The 12,935-nt window shown below is 39.3% G+C and overlaps 1 protein-coding gene across 1 annotated transcript in view; it reads left to right on the top strand.

Annotated features, from left to right (window-relative positions):
- The window catches only part of CTNNA3 (catenin (cadherin-associated protein), alpha 3), a 1,923,005-nt gene that overhangs the window by 1,411,448 nt on the left and 498,622 nt on the right, over window positions 1–12,935 (top strand). Inside the window, exon 12 of the mRNA XM_010852148.1 lies at window positions 2,863–3,063. Coding sequence (XP_010850450.1) covers window positions 2,863–3,063 — 201 coding nt within the window. The remainder of the gene's footprint in view (window positions 1–2,862; window positions 3,064–12,935) is intronic.

Here is a 12,935-nt window from a genome sequence, read left to right as displayed (position 1 = left end):
CTGAAACTCCAGTATTTTGCCCAACTGATGTTAAGAACCACCTCATTGGAAAAGACCCTGATTCTGAGAAAGGTTGAAGGCAGGAGGAGAAGGGGATGACAGAGGATTAGATGGTTGGATGTCATCACCAACTGAATGTGTATGAGTTTGAGTGAACTCCAGGAGTTGGTGATGGACAGGGAGGCCTGGTGTACTGTAGTCCATGGGGTCACAAAGAGTTGGACAAGATTGAGAGACTGAACTGACTGATTTGGTATTTTCCTACTTCTGGCACAAAGTTCCTAAAACCCTTGGAATGCACTAAGTGATAAGAGCAATAAAGGTGTCTTTAGTATGTTAATGAAGTGATTTTGAGGAACCCCCCAAGGATGGAGGCTGAATGACAGGGCAACCAACCATGTGATTAGAAGGTTTCCATTCCTCTTCTTTACTTCTGGGAAGGGTAAAAGGGCTGGAGGCTGAATTGATTTCCAGTGGCCCATGATTTAATCAATTGAGCCTATGAAATAGAGCCTCCATAAAATCCCCAAATGATGGGGTTTAGAGAGCTTCCAGGTTGGTGAACCCTTGGAAATTTGGGGAAAGTGACGTGCATGGAGAGGGCATGGAAACTCTGTGTCTTTCTCTATCCTTACTCTTTGCTTCTCTTCCATCTGGCCATTCCTGAGTTATAAAAGTTACATCTAGTCAGTAAAATGTTTCTCTGAGTTTTTTGAGCTACTCTAGTAAATTAATCATGCCTGAAAAGGAGGTTGTGGGAACCTCTGATTTATAGCCAGTTGGTCAGAAATACATGTAACACCCTCAACTTGGATGGGTGTCTGAAGTCTGAGGAGGGGGTCATGGGAACCTTTAGTTTGTAGCAGTTATTCAGAAGCACAGCTAAAAATCTTGGCTTATGATTGGTGTCTGTAGTAGGGATGGAAAGTTGTAGTCTTGTGAGACTAAACCCTTAACCTGTGGAATCTGATGCTGTCTTCAGATATGTGTGTGTGTGTGTGTGTGTGTGTGTGTGTGTGTGTGTGTTAGTCACTCAGTCGTGTCTGACTCTTTGTGACTCCATGGGCTGTGGCACTCCTATATGCCAGGCTCTTCTGTCCATGGAATTCTCCAGGCAAGAATATTGGAGTGAATTGTCATTCCCTTCTCCAGGGCATCTTCTGGACCTAGGGATTGAACCCGGGTCTCCTTTGCAGACAGATTCTTTACTGTCAGAGCCACCTGGGAAGAACACATCTCCAGGTAGATAGTGTTGGAATTGATTTAAATTCCAGATCACCCAGTTGGTGTACAGAGAGTTGCTAGTTAGTGTGGAAAAGCCTACACACACAAACACATATACAGACCCAAGTGAAATTGGGTCTAGAAACCCAAAAGAGCAGTCTTGGTCAAGGTTCTAATATGCTCACTGGCACAGAGGCTTGAAAAATTATGGCAGGTTTGGAAAATTATAAAATAAATATAACAAGCATAAAAGGCATGCAGAGGAATAGTAGACATCAAGTCTTAGAAGTTCACTGGGGACCATATTCTTTGATAGTTTGGATTTTATGCTTTGCACAGTAAGAGGAAGGTGTGACTCTGCAAAGAAATAGCTTTATGAATGCCTGTCTTTTGTAGCCTATCTGCAGAAAATCGGCAAGTCCAGAGAGGAGAGAGAAAGTGAGAAAGTTAACAATATGTTCTGGAAAATACTGAGGCCTTTTTTGTTGTTTTCTGTGCATGTTTTGAAGTAATAGAGGCTTAAAATATTTTGGGTGGGTATTCATTTAATAAAGACAGAAACCATTCTTTTAATATCCTTTTAAATTCTTAGAAATATCATTGCCCATGCTTGTTGATATTCCACATGTTTACTCAGCTCCACTCATTAGTTTTGTCTGGGAGAATTAATCATTTTATAGGAAAAAGAAAACCACATTGTTGTACTATACTAATAACTCCCTGCTTTCTTCATGCACTAATCATGCAAAGAAGGAAGGAGAGAAAGAGGTCTGGAGCTACTTTTTAGAGTGAGCAAGTTTCTCTGGGATTCATTTTCTTCAAGTCAATCAATCTTTGTAAAGTCCTCTTTATATACGAGTCTTTTCACAGTTGTAGTGAGGTTGCTGCTTTACAATATAAAATTTATATATTTCACAGTTTTCATCATTTCCTAATTTATAAGATTTCTATAGTTGTATTAAATAGCTTACATCAATGAATATTAGTTGAATGGAATGCTGTAGTTTTATCTGTCTCTATATTTAGTATAGTTTCATAATCTGCATAGTGTTGCTTTTATTAGAATTGTGTTCCATAGTTATACATTTTATTTTGGTTTAATATAGAATTTTCCCTTAATTTCCATTTATAAACCATTCAAATCTAAAATCTAATCTATTGGAATCAGAATCTAAAATCAGTTGCAATCTATAAGAATTGCTGATAAAAATGCAAAGTTTTTATTTTACAAGTTGTGCTATTTTAAAAAGGTATAAGCAGAATTGTCTGTATTTTTTCTTCTTAGTTGTCAATGCCCTTCATTCCCAATGTGTACCTTGTGTGCAACCAGAAATTAACATGATTTACAGTAGTGTCGCTAGTGGGAAGGAACGCTCCTGTCAGTGCAGGAGACTTAAGAGACATGAGTTCAGTTCCTGGGTTGGGAAGATCCCCTGGAGGAGGGCATGGCAACCCACTCTAATATTCTTGCCTGGAGAATCCCATGGACAGAGGAGCCTGGCAAGCTACATTCTATAGAGTCACACAGAATTGGACAAAATTGAAGTGACATAGCACGCACAGTATGCTAGATTTGTGTGATTAAAAAAAACAAAATGAAACAAACCCACTAAACTAATTTGATCTGTTTACTTACAGAGAGCCATATCTTAGAAGATGTCAACAAATGTATCATAGCCCTGAGAGACCAGGATGCTGATAATCTAGACCGAGCTGCAGGTGCTATCCGAGGACGGGCAGCAAGAGTCGCTCACATCGTCACAGGTGAAATGGACAGTTACGAGCCAGGGGCTTACACAGAAGGTGTGATGAGAAACGTGAACTTTCTGACAAGCACTGGTAAGTCTCTGTCCTAAATAACAGTGGCTCTCTTCCTAATAGTTGCATCTACATAGCTACCAAATATTCTTACATATGGAAAGAAAATCTCAGTCTGTGCAGTTTGCTTTGAAATAGATTGCTGTTATCTGATAGGTGCTTAAATCCTGCGGTCATGTGATTTTAAATTTATCTCTGGGGAGTAAATATATTCATCAGAGAAAAAGAATTTTTATAAATATATGCATTCTATAAATTACTCACAGACTTTAGCCATATATGAATGTTTATTAATGCTAGAGCTATTAGGAGATATAATTAGGCCAGATGTGATAAGTATGCTATAATTTCCAAGCCCTCTTTTAGCTGTACAATTGGTACCCCAGGTTTTTGTTTACTTTGGTTAAGCAGAGCAAACTTGTCCTATGTCTCCAGAGAAATGCTTTCTGCCTTATTTCCCAGTCTCTGCAAAACACTCTTTTGTTCTTTCACATGATCTTTGATTACTTAAGAAATATGGATCCAAGATTTCGTTTTGGTTGGGGCACCCAAGTTAATATTTTCTGAAATCAGCAAGTAAATGCTTAGTTTCTGAATCACACATTAAACGGCATTCTTATTTTAACAATGTTAAGAAACTTACAGAAAATTCAAAGAAGCATTTGAATTCATATGAATTCAGAAACAATGGGTGCAATTTGAATGAGGGCAACCAACTATTTTTATGTCATGATGGCAATGGCACCCCACTCCAGTACTCTTGCTTGAAAATCCCATGGAGGGAGGAGCCTGATAGGTTGCAGTCCATGGGGTCGCGAAGAGTCATACACGACTGCGTGACTTCACTTCCACTTTTCACTTTCATGCATTGGAGAAGGAAATGGCAACCCACTCCAGTGTTCTTGCCTGGAGAATCCCAGGGACAGGGGAGCCTGGTGGGCTGCTGTCTATGGGGTTGCACAGAGTCGGACACGACTGAAGCGACTTAGCAGCAGCAGCAGGCAGTAGTTTTACTTGCAAAAAATCCCTTCAGTTCAGTTCAGTTCAGTTCAGTCGCTCAGTCGTGTCCGACTCTTTACAACCCCATGAATCGCAGCACGCCAGGCCTCCCTGTCCATTACAAACTCCCAGAGTTCACTCAGACTCAAGTCCGTTGAGTCAGTGATGCCATCCAGCCATCTCATCCTCTGTCGTCCCCTTCTCCTCCTGCCCTCAATCCCTCCCAGCATCAGAGTCTTTGCCAATGAGTCACCCCTTCTCATGAGGTGGCTAAAGGATCTGTGAAAACTTCAGGTTGAATTTTTTTTTTTTTTATTAATTACTTCATAGCATGAGGTGATCATGGACCCATGATTCCTAAAATATTTGAAATTCTTTACTTAAATCATTGATTCTCCCTAGAAAATTGTTCTTCATGTTAAATATAGGGTGTATTAAATTTGGATGTACATACTTATTTTGTGAAAGCGGTAGAAGGAATTGAAGATGGGTGATTTGGGAAAAGAGGAAGCTGCTCCTTGGAATTACTTAACAAACATAAGCTTTTCTTAACCTTCACTAGGGATAGTTCTGAAGAACTGTTCCACAAGGTAAGCTTAGTAAAGCCTATAGGAAACTGATGATTAGTGTTGCTCTTTTTCTAGCATGTTGATACAGAAATCATTAATGAATCTTGATGGATAGTTTTCTCATTAAGTCTTTGAAAATATTTCCAAAGCAATAAAACGCTTAAGATATACTAAGGAAAGAGGAAGGCGGTGTTTTTGCAACTCTTGATAATGATATTTCTAATACTAATTCCTCAAAAGCCCCTGGTGTCACAAATAGGGTACACGGTAGTTGCTTTATCAATGAGGTGTGCTTAAGGATATAATTGTGTTAGAGTAGTTTGGCATCTCTTCCCTAAAATTAAATTTAACTGGTTCTTTCTTATTGGTCAAAATCAAGTACAGCATTATATGATTTTTTTTCTACCTTCTAGGAATAGAATTGTAAGTAAAAAGAAGAATGCATCAGTGGTTCCCCTTTCAGTCAAGTGAAAAATGCCATATAGGAAATTAATTAGATAAAGTCTACCAAGATTGTGCCTATATCTTGCTTCTGTTTTGTAATCATATTGATAATGTGTTGTGAACACATTCTAATACCACAATGCCTGTCTGAGGTACTAAATTTATAGTTTCATTATCCACAGTGTAGAGTCCATATCTGCATATGCAAAGAAGTGGAAGTGAAATTCTAAAGTGTCCAGAGTGTGAAATGCGTTGTGGGAACACTCATTCATAATCAATTTTTATCATTTGAAATCAGAAAATAAAAATGGAACAAAGTTATTTACACATTTAATTATATTTTTTCAATACCTCTATGATTTATAATGACCTTACAAGGTAACTAACCAACATGGCAGCATTATCATTCAGTAATAAGAGTGAGAAATCCTTTTTTCTCTAATTAGTTGTGTGTAACTTTAATTGAAATTCTCCGGGTAAATTATGTCCTGTGCCCCAAATACAAAAATATAGAATAATCCTGTTATTCTGTGTAAGTCATATCTTCTTATTAACATAACAATATAGTTTATGACTTTCCAATTTTGTCATTTTAGTTTTTAAGATAAGTTTTGGCTTATCTTAAAAAGCTTCGCATTTTGGTTTTATATGTCTAATTTCAAACTTTTCTGAAAACAGCATTCCTTGAAATTTATCAAAAGCATGCCTCACTAAAGGGAATTCTGAGCAATAAATTAGATGAAAATGCTAATTAGATCAGTTTGATCTTAACTAAAGCTGAAATATGTGAGGATTTTCTCTCCCAGAGGGATATTGTCTATGAAAAATACTTCCAACTATTCTATCCTCCACAATTAACAGAAGATGTTCATCTTTGTTCACATCTGCTCATAACTCGGGCTTATTATTTATAAATAATCATCAAATTAAATAATTTGAAATGTCACGTTTTATGTTATGAAACCTTAAGAGTTCATCTTTTAGTGAGTGAATGGCCTGCTTTTCTCTTTCTTTCCCTTTTTATACAGTTTTCAGATCTTAACACTTTCTTCTGAAAATAACTTAGTAAGGAGCTATTGTGAATTGTTTTTATTACTGAGACTTTCTTATCTTTGCACACTCTGCCTTTAAAGTACTCACATCTATGATGAAACCTAAGCCATACTTATCTAAATCACAAAACATGTTTTTGGAACATTGCACCTTTGCTTTAATCAGACTTTGTGGCTCATTAGCACATTTTCAAGATCTGATGCTCTTCTAAATGTTTCCTCAGCATTAGGAAGCCCTGTTACATTTCAGGAATTTGCATTGTTCATAAAATCTAGCAGTGGGTTTTCAGTGAAACAGAGGCAACATCTGGAAGCTGCATTTCATTCAGACAGAGGCGGAATATTGTAATTTCCAAGAGAAATATTTTATTCTACCCAATTCTGCCCTGTTACTAAGCTCCTCTACCTGTCAGGAATTCCTGAGAGGGGAGAGAGAGTATGAGCTTTTTTGTTAAATAACAAGCCTTCTGGATTGCAGTGTGAAAGCTTAGAAGTTACGTTTTTAACATCAATTTCAGTTCTTTCACATTGGGTTGGGGAAAAACCTAAACCAAGAGTGAATTAACATAATTTTTTGTGAGTGACTTATGAACTATCAATTCAAAAACTGACTAGACCCAAAGCATCTCTTGCAAACACTCAAACCCCACCTGATTTCCAAGTCAGCCAGGCTCATGGACTAAGACACAACAGGCACACAAGTGAACCTGACCAAGACATCACGGTGGCATCCAACAGTGGCACCGCAGAGTGCTGGTGGATAGAGTCACTTATCAAGCACTCCTGCAGGCCCAACTTGAATCCTTTCCCTGTTAGAATGGAGAAGAGTCTTATAGCTGCAGTTTTCCTTCCTAAAGGCAAATGAGACAGTTGAAGTCAGAGCCGATAAATATTTCCAAATTTTTGTTGTACATTTTACTTGTTACCAGTTTAAACAACAGATAGACTTCTAAGATGAATTTATCTAGAAAAACATTTTAAAACCTTTAATAGTAGTCAGTAATTCTTATCAATTCCTTTTCCTTTAATAGTTTTCATATACAAAAAAACCCTGCATTGTGTGAAATGGCAACCCACTCCAGTGTTCTTGCCTGGAGAATCCCAGGGATGGGAGAGTCTGGTGGGCTGCCTTCTGTGGGGTCGCACCGAGTCATACACGACTGAAGCGACTTAGCAGCAGCAGCAGTTAAAACATGCTACTTTCCTTATGTTGCATCTATGTTCTGTAACCTTAAATGGCCATGGAATATAATGCAAAAGCTTTAGTTCCAGCAGTCTTTACCCTCTATAGTTCAGCAGAATTTAAAAAGCAATGGGCCACATACTAGATGTGACCCAGGGAATTCTTATGTGTCTAAGTAGGTTTTGACCAACAAAATTTTGTTTTCTAGTTTATATATATATATATATATATATATATATGTATGTATTCTATTATATATATTCTAATTCACACACGCACATACACACACATTTATATATGTATGTATGTATATGTCCTCCCTGGTAGCCCCGTTGGTAGAGAATCTACCTGCAACACAGGAGACCACCTGCCAGTGCAAGAAGAGTCCCTGGAGATGGAAATGGCTACCCACTCCAGTATTCTTGCCTGGGAAATCCCAAAGACAGAGGATCCTAGAGGGCTACAGACCCTGGGGTCTCAAAAGTTCTATACAACTTATATATATATATAGTTCCAATTTAATGACACATTGTAACAAATGGGAGGGTCTGGCAACATTAGAGCACAGTTTACTATAGGAATGATAATGGCTCTAGATAATGGCTAGAGCCTAGTGGTGTCTTTCTTTTTGTTGAACCTGAGCCATAGTATCCTTTACTATCTTTCATCATATACTCAGATTGCTTTGCTCACTTAATTTGTCTGCCTGAATTTTTCAGGCGATGAGTTTACCTAAACATGAATTTCTATCTTTCCTCTTCCTGTTGCTGCTGCTGCTAAGTTGCTTCAGTCGTGTCTGACTCTGTGCAACCCCATAGACGGCAGCCCACTAGGCTCTCCCATCCCTGGGATTCTCCAGGCAAGAACACTGGAGTGGGTTGCCATTTCACACAATGCAGGTTTTTTTGTATATGAAAACTATTAAAGGAAAAGGAATTGATAAGAATTACTGACTGCTATTAAGGGTTTTAAAATGTTTTTCCAGATAAATTCGTCTTAGAAGTCTATCTGCGACCCTATAGAGGGCAGCCCACTAGGCTCTCCCATCCCTGAGATTCTCCAGGCAAGAACACTGGAGTGGGTTGCCATTTCCTTCTCCAATGCATTTACGTTGGCCCAAAATCACCTTGTACTCTAAATTGGTGCTTTCACAATCACATGGGCATGCCAGGATTATTTCTGCATTTAGATCTTGTTCATGCCATACCTGTCATTTTGAATATCCATACCCCTTATTTATCATGTTAAATTTTATCTTCTTTTAAGAAACAGCTCATACCTCCATGTCCCCTAGAATTTTTTTTTTACTTCCTCTGAAAAAAGTGCTGGTCTTGATCTCATGTGCTGTAGATTTTAAAGGACTTGCCACTCAGTTCCATTGTTCCAGTCAGCCATATGTTATGAACTCTTCAGATATATTCATATAGAAATGACTTTTCTCTCCAAACAAAACTTAAACTATAGGAGAAAAGAAAACTTGTGTCATTTCTCTATGCATCTCTTCCAGAGCCTACTATATAGTCTCTTGCAGGTGCTAGATTAAAACAAAATAGAACAAAAAACCTCTTGAAATGAACCTATATGCTTATGCTAATTCTGTTCTAGCAGTGAAACACTTTTTTCTCCTCTGTCGCCCCTCAAAACTTATAATTATTCTGTGTAACTTTCTCAAATACCACCACCTTTGCACAGGAGCTTCTCATTCCCTTTCAGTTAGAATTAATTGCTCCATTATCTGTGTTACCATGGATGAGCCTGTCCTCTAGTCAATGCTTATTTCACGTTGCCTTGTATCATAATCAGCCATTTACATACAAGTTGCTCCCACTAGATTGTAACATCCTTAAAGGCAGGTACCACACTATTTATTTTTATATTTCCCTATTGGAAATATAAAAACATCCAAGTTCTTCTCCCAATGTGAAATTTAAAATTCACTACAGGTTGATATACTGTGATACATTCTACTACAGTTAAGCAAGGGAACAAGTTATCTCAATTTGTGGGAAAAAGCAACACTCAAAAGCAGTGGACTTTGTCAAAGGCTGGGGCAGAGAAAAGATCAGGGAAGTGATTGATTACTGTCCAGAGTCAGATATTAGGTCTTTTCAGAGAACCTGGGGTCAGATTCTTAAAAGGTTCTTTACCAAGCTTTTGTGAGAAGGCGATGGCACCCACTCCAGTATTCTTGCCTGGAGAATCCCATGGACAGAGGACCCTGGTGGGCTGCAGTTCATGGGGTCCCACAGAGTCAAACATGACTGAGTGACTTCACTTTCACTTTTCACTTTCATGCATTGGAGAAGCAAATGGCAACCCACTCCAGTGTTCTTGCCTGGAGCTGCCAGGGACCGGGGAGCCTGGTGGGCTTCTGTCTATGGGATCACACAAAGTCCGACGCGACTGAAGTGACTTAGCAGCAGCAGCAGCAGCAAGCTTTTGAACAAGGGATCATGATGTTTGTGTACTCAATTACTTACCAAAACCATCCTTGAACTGCATCGGTTGAAAGATCCCTCTGAACCTAATTTCACTAATAGTTCCAGCAAATCCCTGTAAAAGGTAGCCACCGGGCCTTCAAATTCAGAAACATTTGTGGGCAAAGTCCTTCCCACAGTAGCAGTCTGAGACAGGTCTCTGAATACAAGCGCTTCTGTTGCTGCAGGATTTTGAAGTAAGATTGTGAATTGAAGAAAGCAGCCTCTAGAGCTTCTGACTGAAAAAGCTGTTTTCTTTCCAAAGAGACTTGACTTTGAATAGAACCCAGGTCTAGTGGAAAAGGCTGAGGGTACTTCCTTATCTTGCCATTTTAAGTTATTGGAAATATAAACTTGTAAAAAAAAAAGTGCCAAAAAACTGAAATCTCCTATGTGTACTGGGTAATGCAAAGGCTAGTTTGACCTTTTTGATACAGTTAGATACTAAGAAAGGTATGTGGCATAATCTAAAGTGTCACTGTTAGTAACATCCTTATTAATAAAAATAATACGTTCTGACACATTGGAGAAATTTTATTGTCAAGGAAGGAAATGATGTAGAGGACTTAAGGGTAGATTTCTGAAAATCATTAAGAAGGGCTGACACATTCCCAAATCTGGAAAATATAAAATAGGAAACTGTTAAGCTGATACTAAATGCAGGATATATTATAAATAGAGGAAATGAATTGGCGTGGGTTAAAGGGAAGGAGTTATTGGGAGAGGAAGTAAAGGATCTGGACCTGCTGTGTGGATATTCATCATGCAAAGATGTTGTAGAGTTCTTGTATCTTCTTAAACCCTAGAACTCCTATTATCAGCTACAGATGCATGTTCTCCAGGCAAATAAGACATTATCTAGAAAGAGAATTAGATCACACCTTTCTTTCTGATCCTATTTTCACATACTCTGTAAAAAAATGAACTCAGATTTATTTTATGGGCCTTTATGTGTCAGGAATAGATAGGAAGTAAAATAACTTACATGTAAGAGGTTTAGGAATAAAGTCTCAGTTTCAGTTCTAGACTGCAAACAACAGAATCTAACTATAAACAAACACACAGGCACAGGAAGACTAGAGAATAAGCAAACAGACAGACTGCAAGGGATGCTGCATATAGGAACCAGTTGGCCATTCCCAAGGAAGCTTTGCTTGAGCTGCCATTCCAGACCTCAGTGAACATCTAATGCCGTTATTGGCATCATGCCATGATGACACTGGACCCCACAAATGGTACTTTCATTTGCCACCATATTCTACATACTTCCACCCCTGGAATAAATCCAGAGCTAATGCCTGCTTTTGCTTCACTGTCCCTGAAGGAACTTCCTGAGCAGACACATCACATGAGCAGAGTTTAAATAAAATGCCAACACCTTGGTGATCAGCAAGGAAGAGAGGGGCAAGTACTGGCCTCTGAGCTTTCATGGAAACAGATTCTGCCTCATAGTTAGATTCTCATACTTGCAGATGTCTCAGCACAAAAAAGGCTTTGGAGTCTGTGAGCAAAGGGAAGTGGGGGTGGTGGGGGGAGGAGGTGAATAGCATCAACAAGGGAGTGAAAGGATCCAGAGAAGGGAAATTAATTTTACCAACATGGTTGGTCATTATCTGTATTGGGACAATGGAAATGTTTCCCCCCGTATCACCCAAACAAGAGCACTGCCTTTCAGCAGCTTGTTTCCAAACCCATTTCTTTCAGATGGCTTAGAAAAGTTTAAAAATAAGCATAAAAGAATGCTTTATGCCCTGTAGTTTTATTAAATGAGATATTATGACACCACTTTAAATCTAAATATCTTTCAGAGATGATGTGCCTTAGAGTTTATGATGTGAATGTGATTCTATAACCAAGATAGTGGCAAAATAAACATGCAGGTGTCTATGAAACCTTGTGAAAAGTAGAAAAATGGACCATTCAGTGGTTTCTTTTTTTTTTTCTTTCTTTAACAACAATGACAAAATATTAACAGGCCTGTAATAATATTATATTATTATTCAAATACTATAATACTGTACCAAACTATATCATTGTGTTTGAAATCTAAAGGGGTGGGAACTTTGACTTCATTCATTTTAAGTTACTCTGTACTAGAAATTCTTTGTAGTGGAGCAGACAGCTGCTGCTGCTAAGTCTCTTCAGTCATGTCCGACTCCGTGCGACCCCATAGATGGCAGCCCACCAGGCTCCCCCGTCCCTGGGATTCTCCAGGCAAGAACACTGGAGTGGGTTGCCATTTCCTTCTCCAATGCATGAAAGTGAAAATTGAAAGTGAAGTTGCGCAGTCGTGTCCGCCTCCTAGCGACCCCATGGACTGCAGCCTACCAGGTTCCTCCGTCCATGGGATTTTCCAGGCAAGAGTACTGGAGTGGGGTGCCATTGCCTTCTCCATAGAGCAGACTAGTGCCTTCTAAAATCATAGCATTGAAGATGGTGGAGGAATAGGATGGGGAGACCACTTTCTCCCCCACAAATTCATTGAAAGATCATTTGAACACTGAGCAAATTCCAAAAACGATTTTTGAATGCTGGTGGAGGATACCAGGCACCCAGAAAAGCAGACTATTGTTTTCAAAAGGAGATAGGACAAAATATAAAATATAAAAAGAGAAACAAAAGAATTAGGGATGGAGACCTGTCCAGGGGAGGGAGTTGTGAAGGAGGAAAAGTTTCCAAACACCAGGAAACCCTCTCACTGATGGGTCTATGGGGAGTTTTCAAATCTTAGAGGGCAACATAATCGGGAGGGGAAAAAAAAAAACAACCCCCACAGATAATGTGCCTAACCACAAATCCCATGAGAATTAGCCCAGACACTTGGTCCACCACCAGCAAGCAGGGGCTGACAAGTAGGTGCCGGCTGTGTTGCTTAGGGTAAGGACTGTGCTGAATGTCCTGAGGACAATCTGAGGGAGCTAACATGAGATAGCAACCCAAACTGTGGGATAGCCAGAGAGAGAGAGAGAAAAAGAGAGAGAGAGAGAGAGAATTTTCCCATGGAAAGCTCTAACCTAAGGCACTGCTAGGCCTGCTCACAGAACGAAGGACTGAGCGAATACCAGAGGAGAGCTAGCCAGCTACGGATTGGCCCATCCCCCGCCGGAGGCAGAGAGGCAGATGGGTGACAGCCAGAGCCGAAAGACAAGGGGCAATCTCGGCCCCAGAG

The sequence above is a fragment of the Bison bison genome, unplaced genomic scaffold (assembly GCF_000754665.1).
Source record: "Bison bison bison isolate TAMUID 2011002044 unplaced genomic scaffold, Bison_UMD1.0 scf7180017864309, whole genome shotgun sequence".
NCBI classification, from domain to species: Eukaryota; Metazoa; Chordata; class Mammalia; order Artiodactyla; family Bovidae; genus Bison; species Bison bison.
This window is presented reverse-complemented; position numbering and strand designations above follow the sequence as displayed.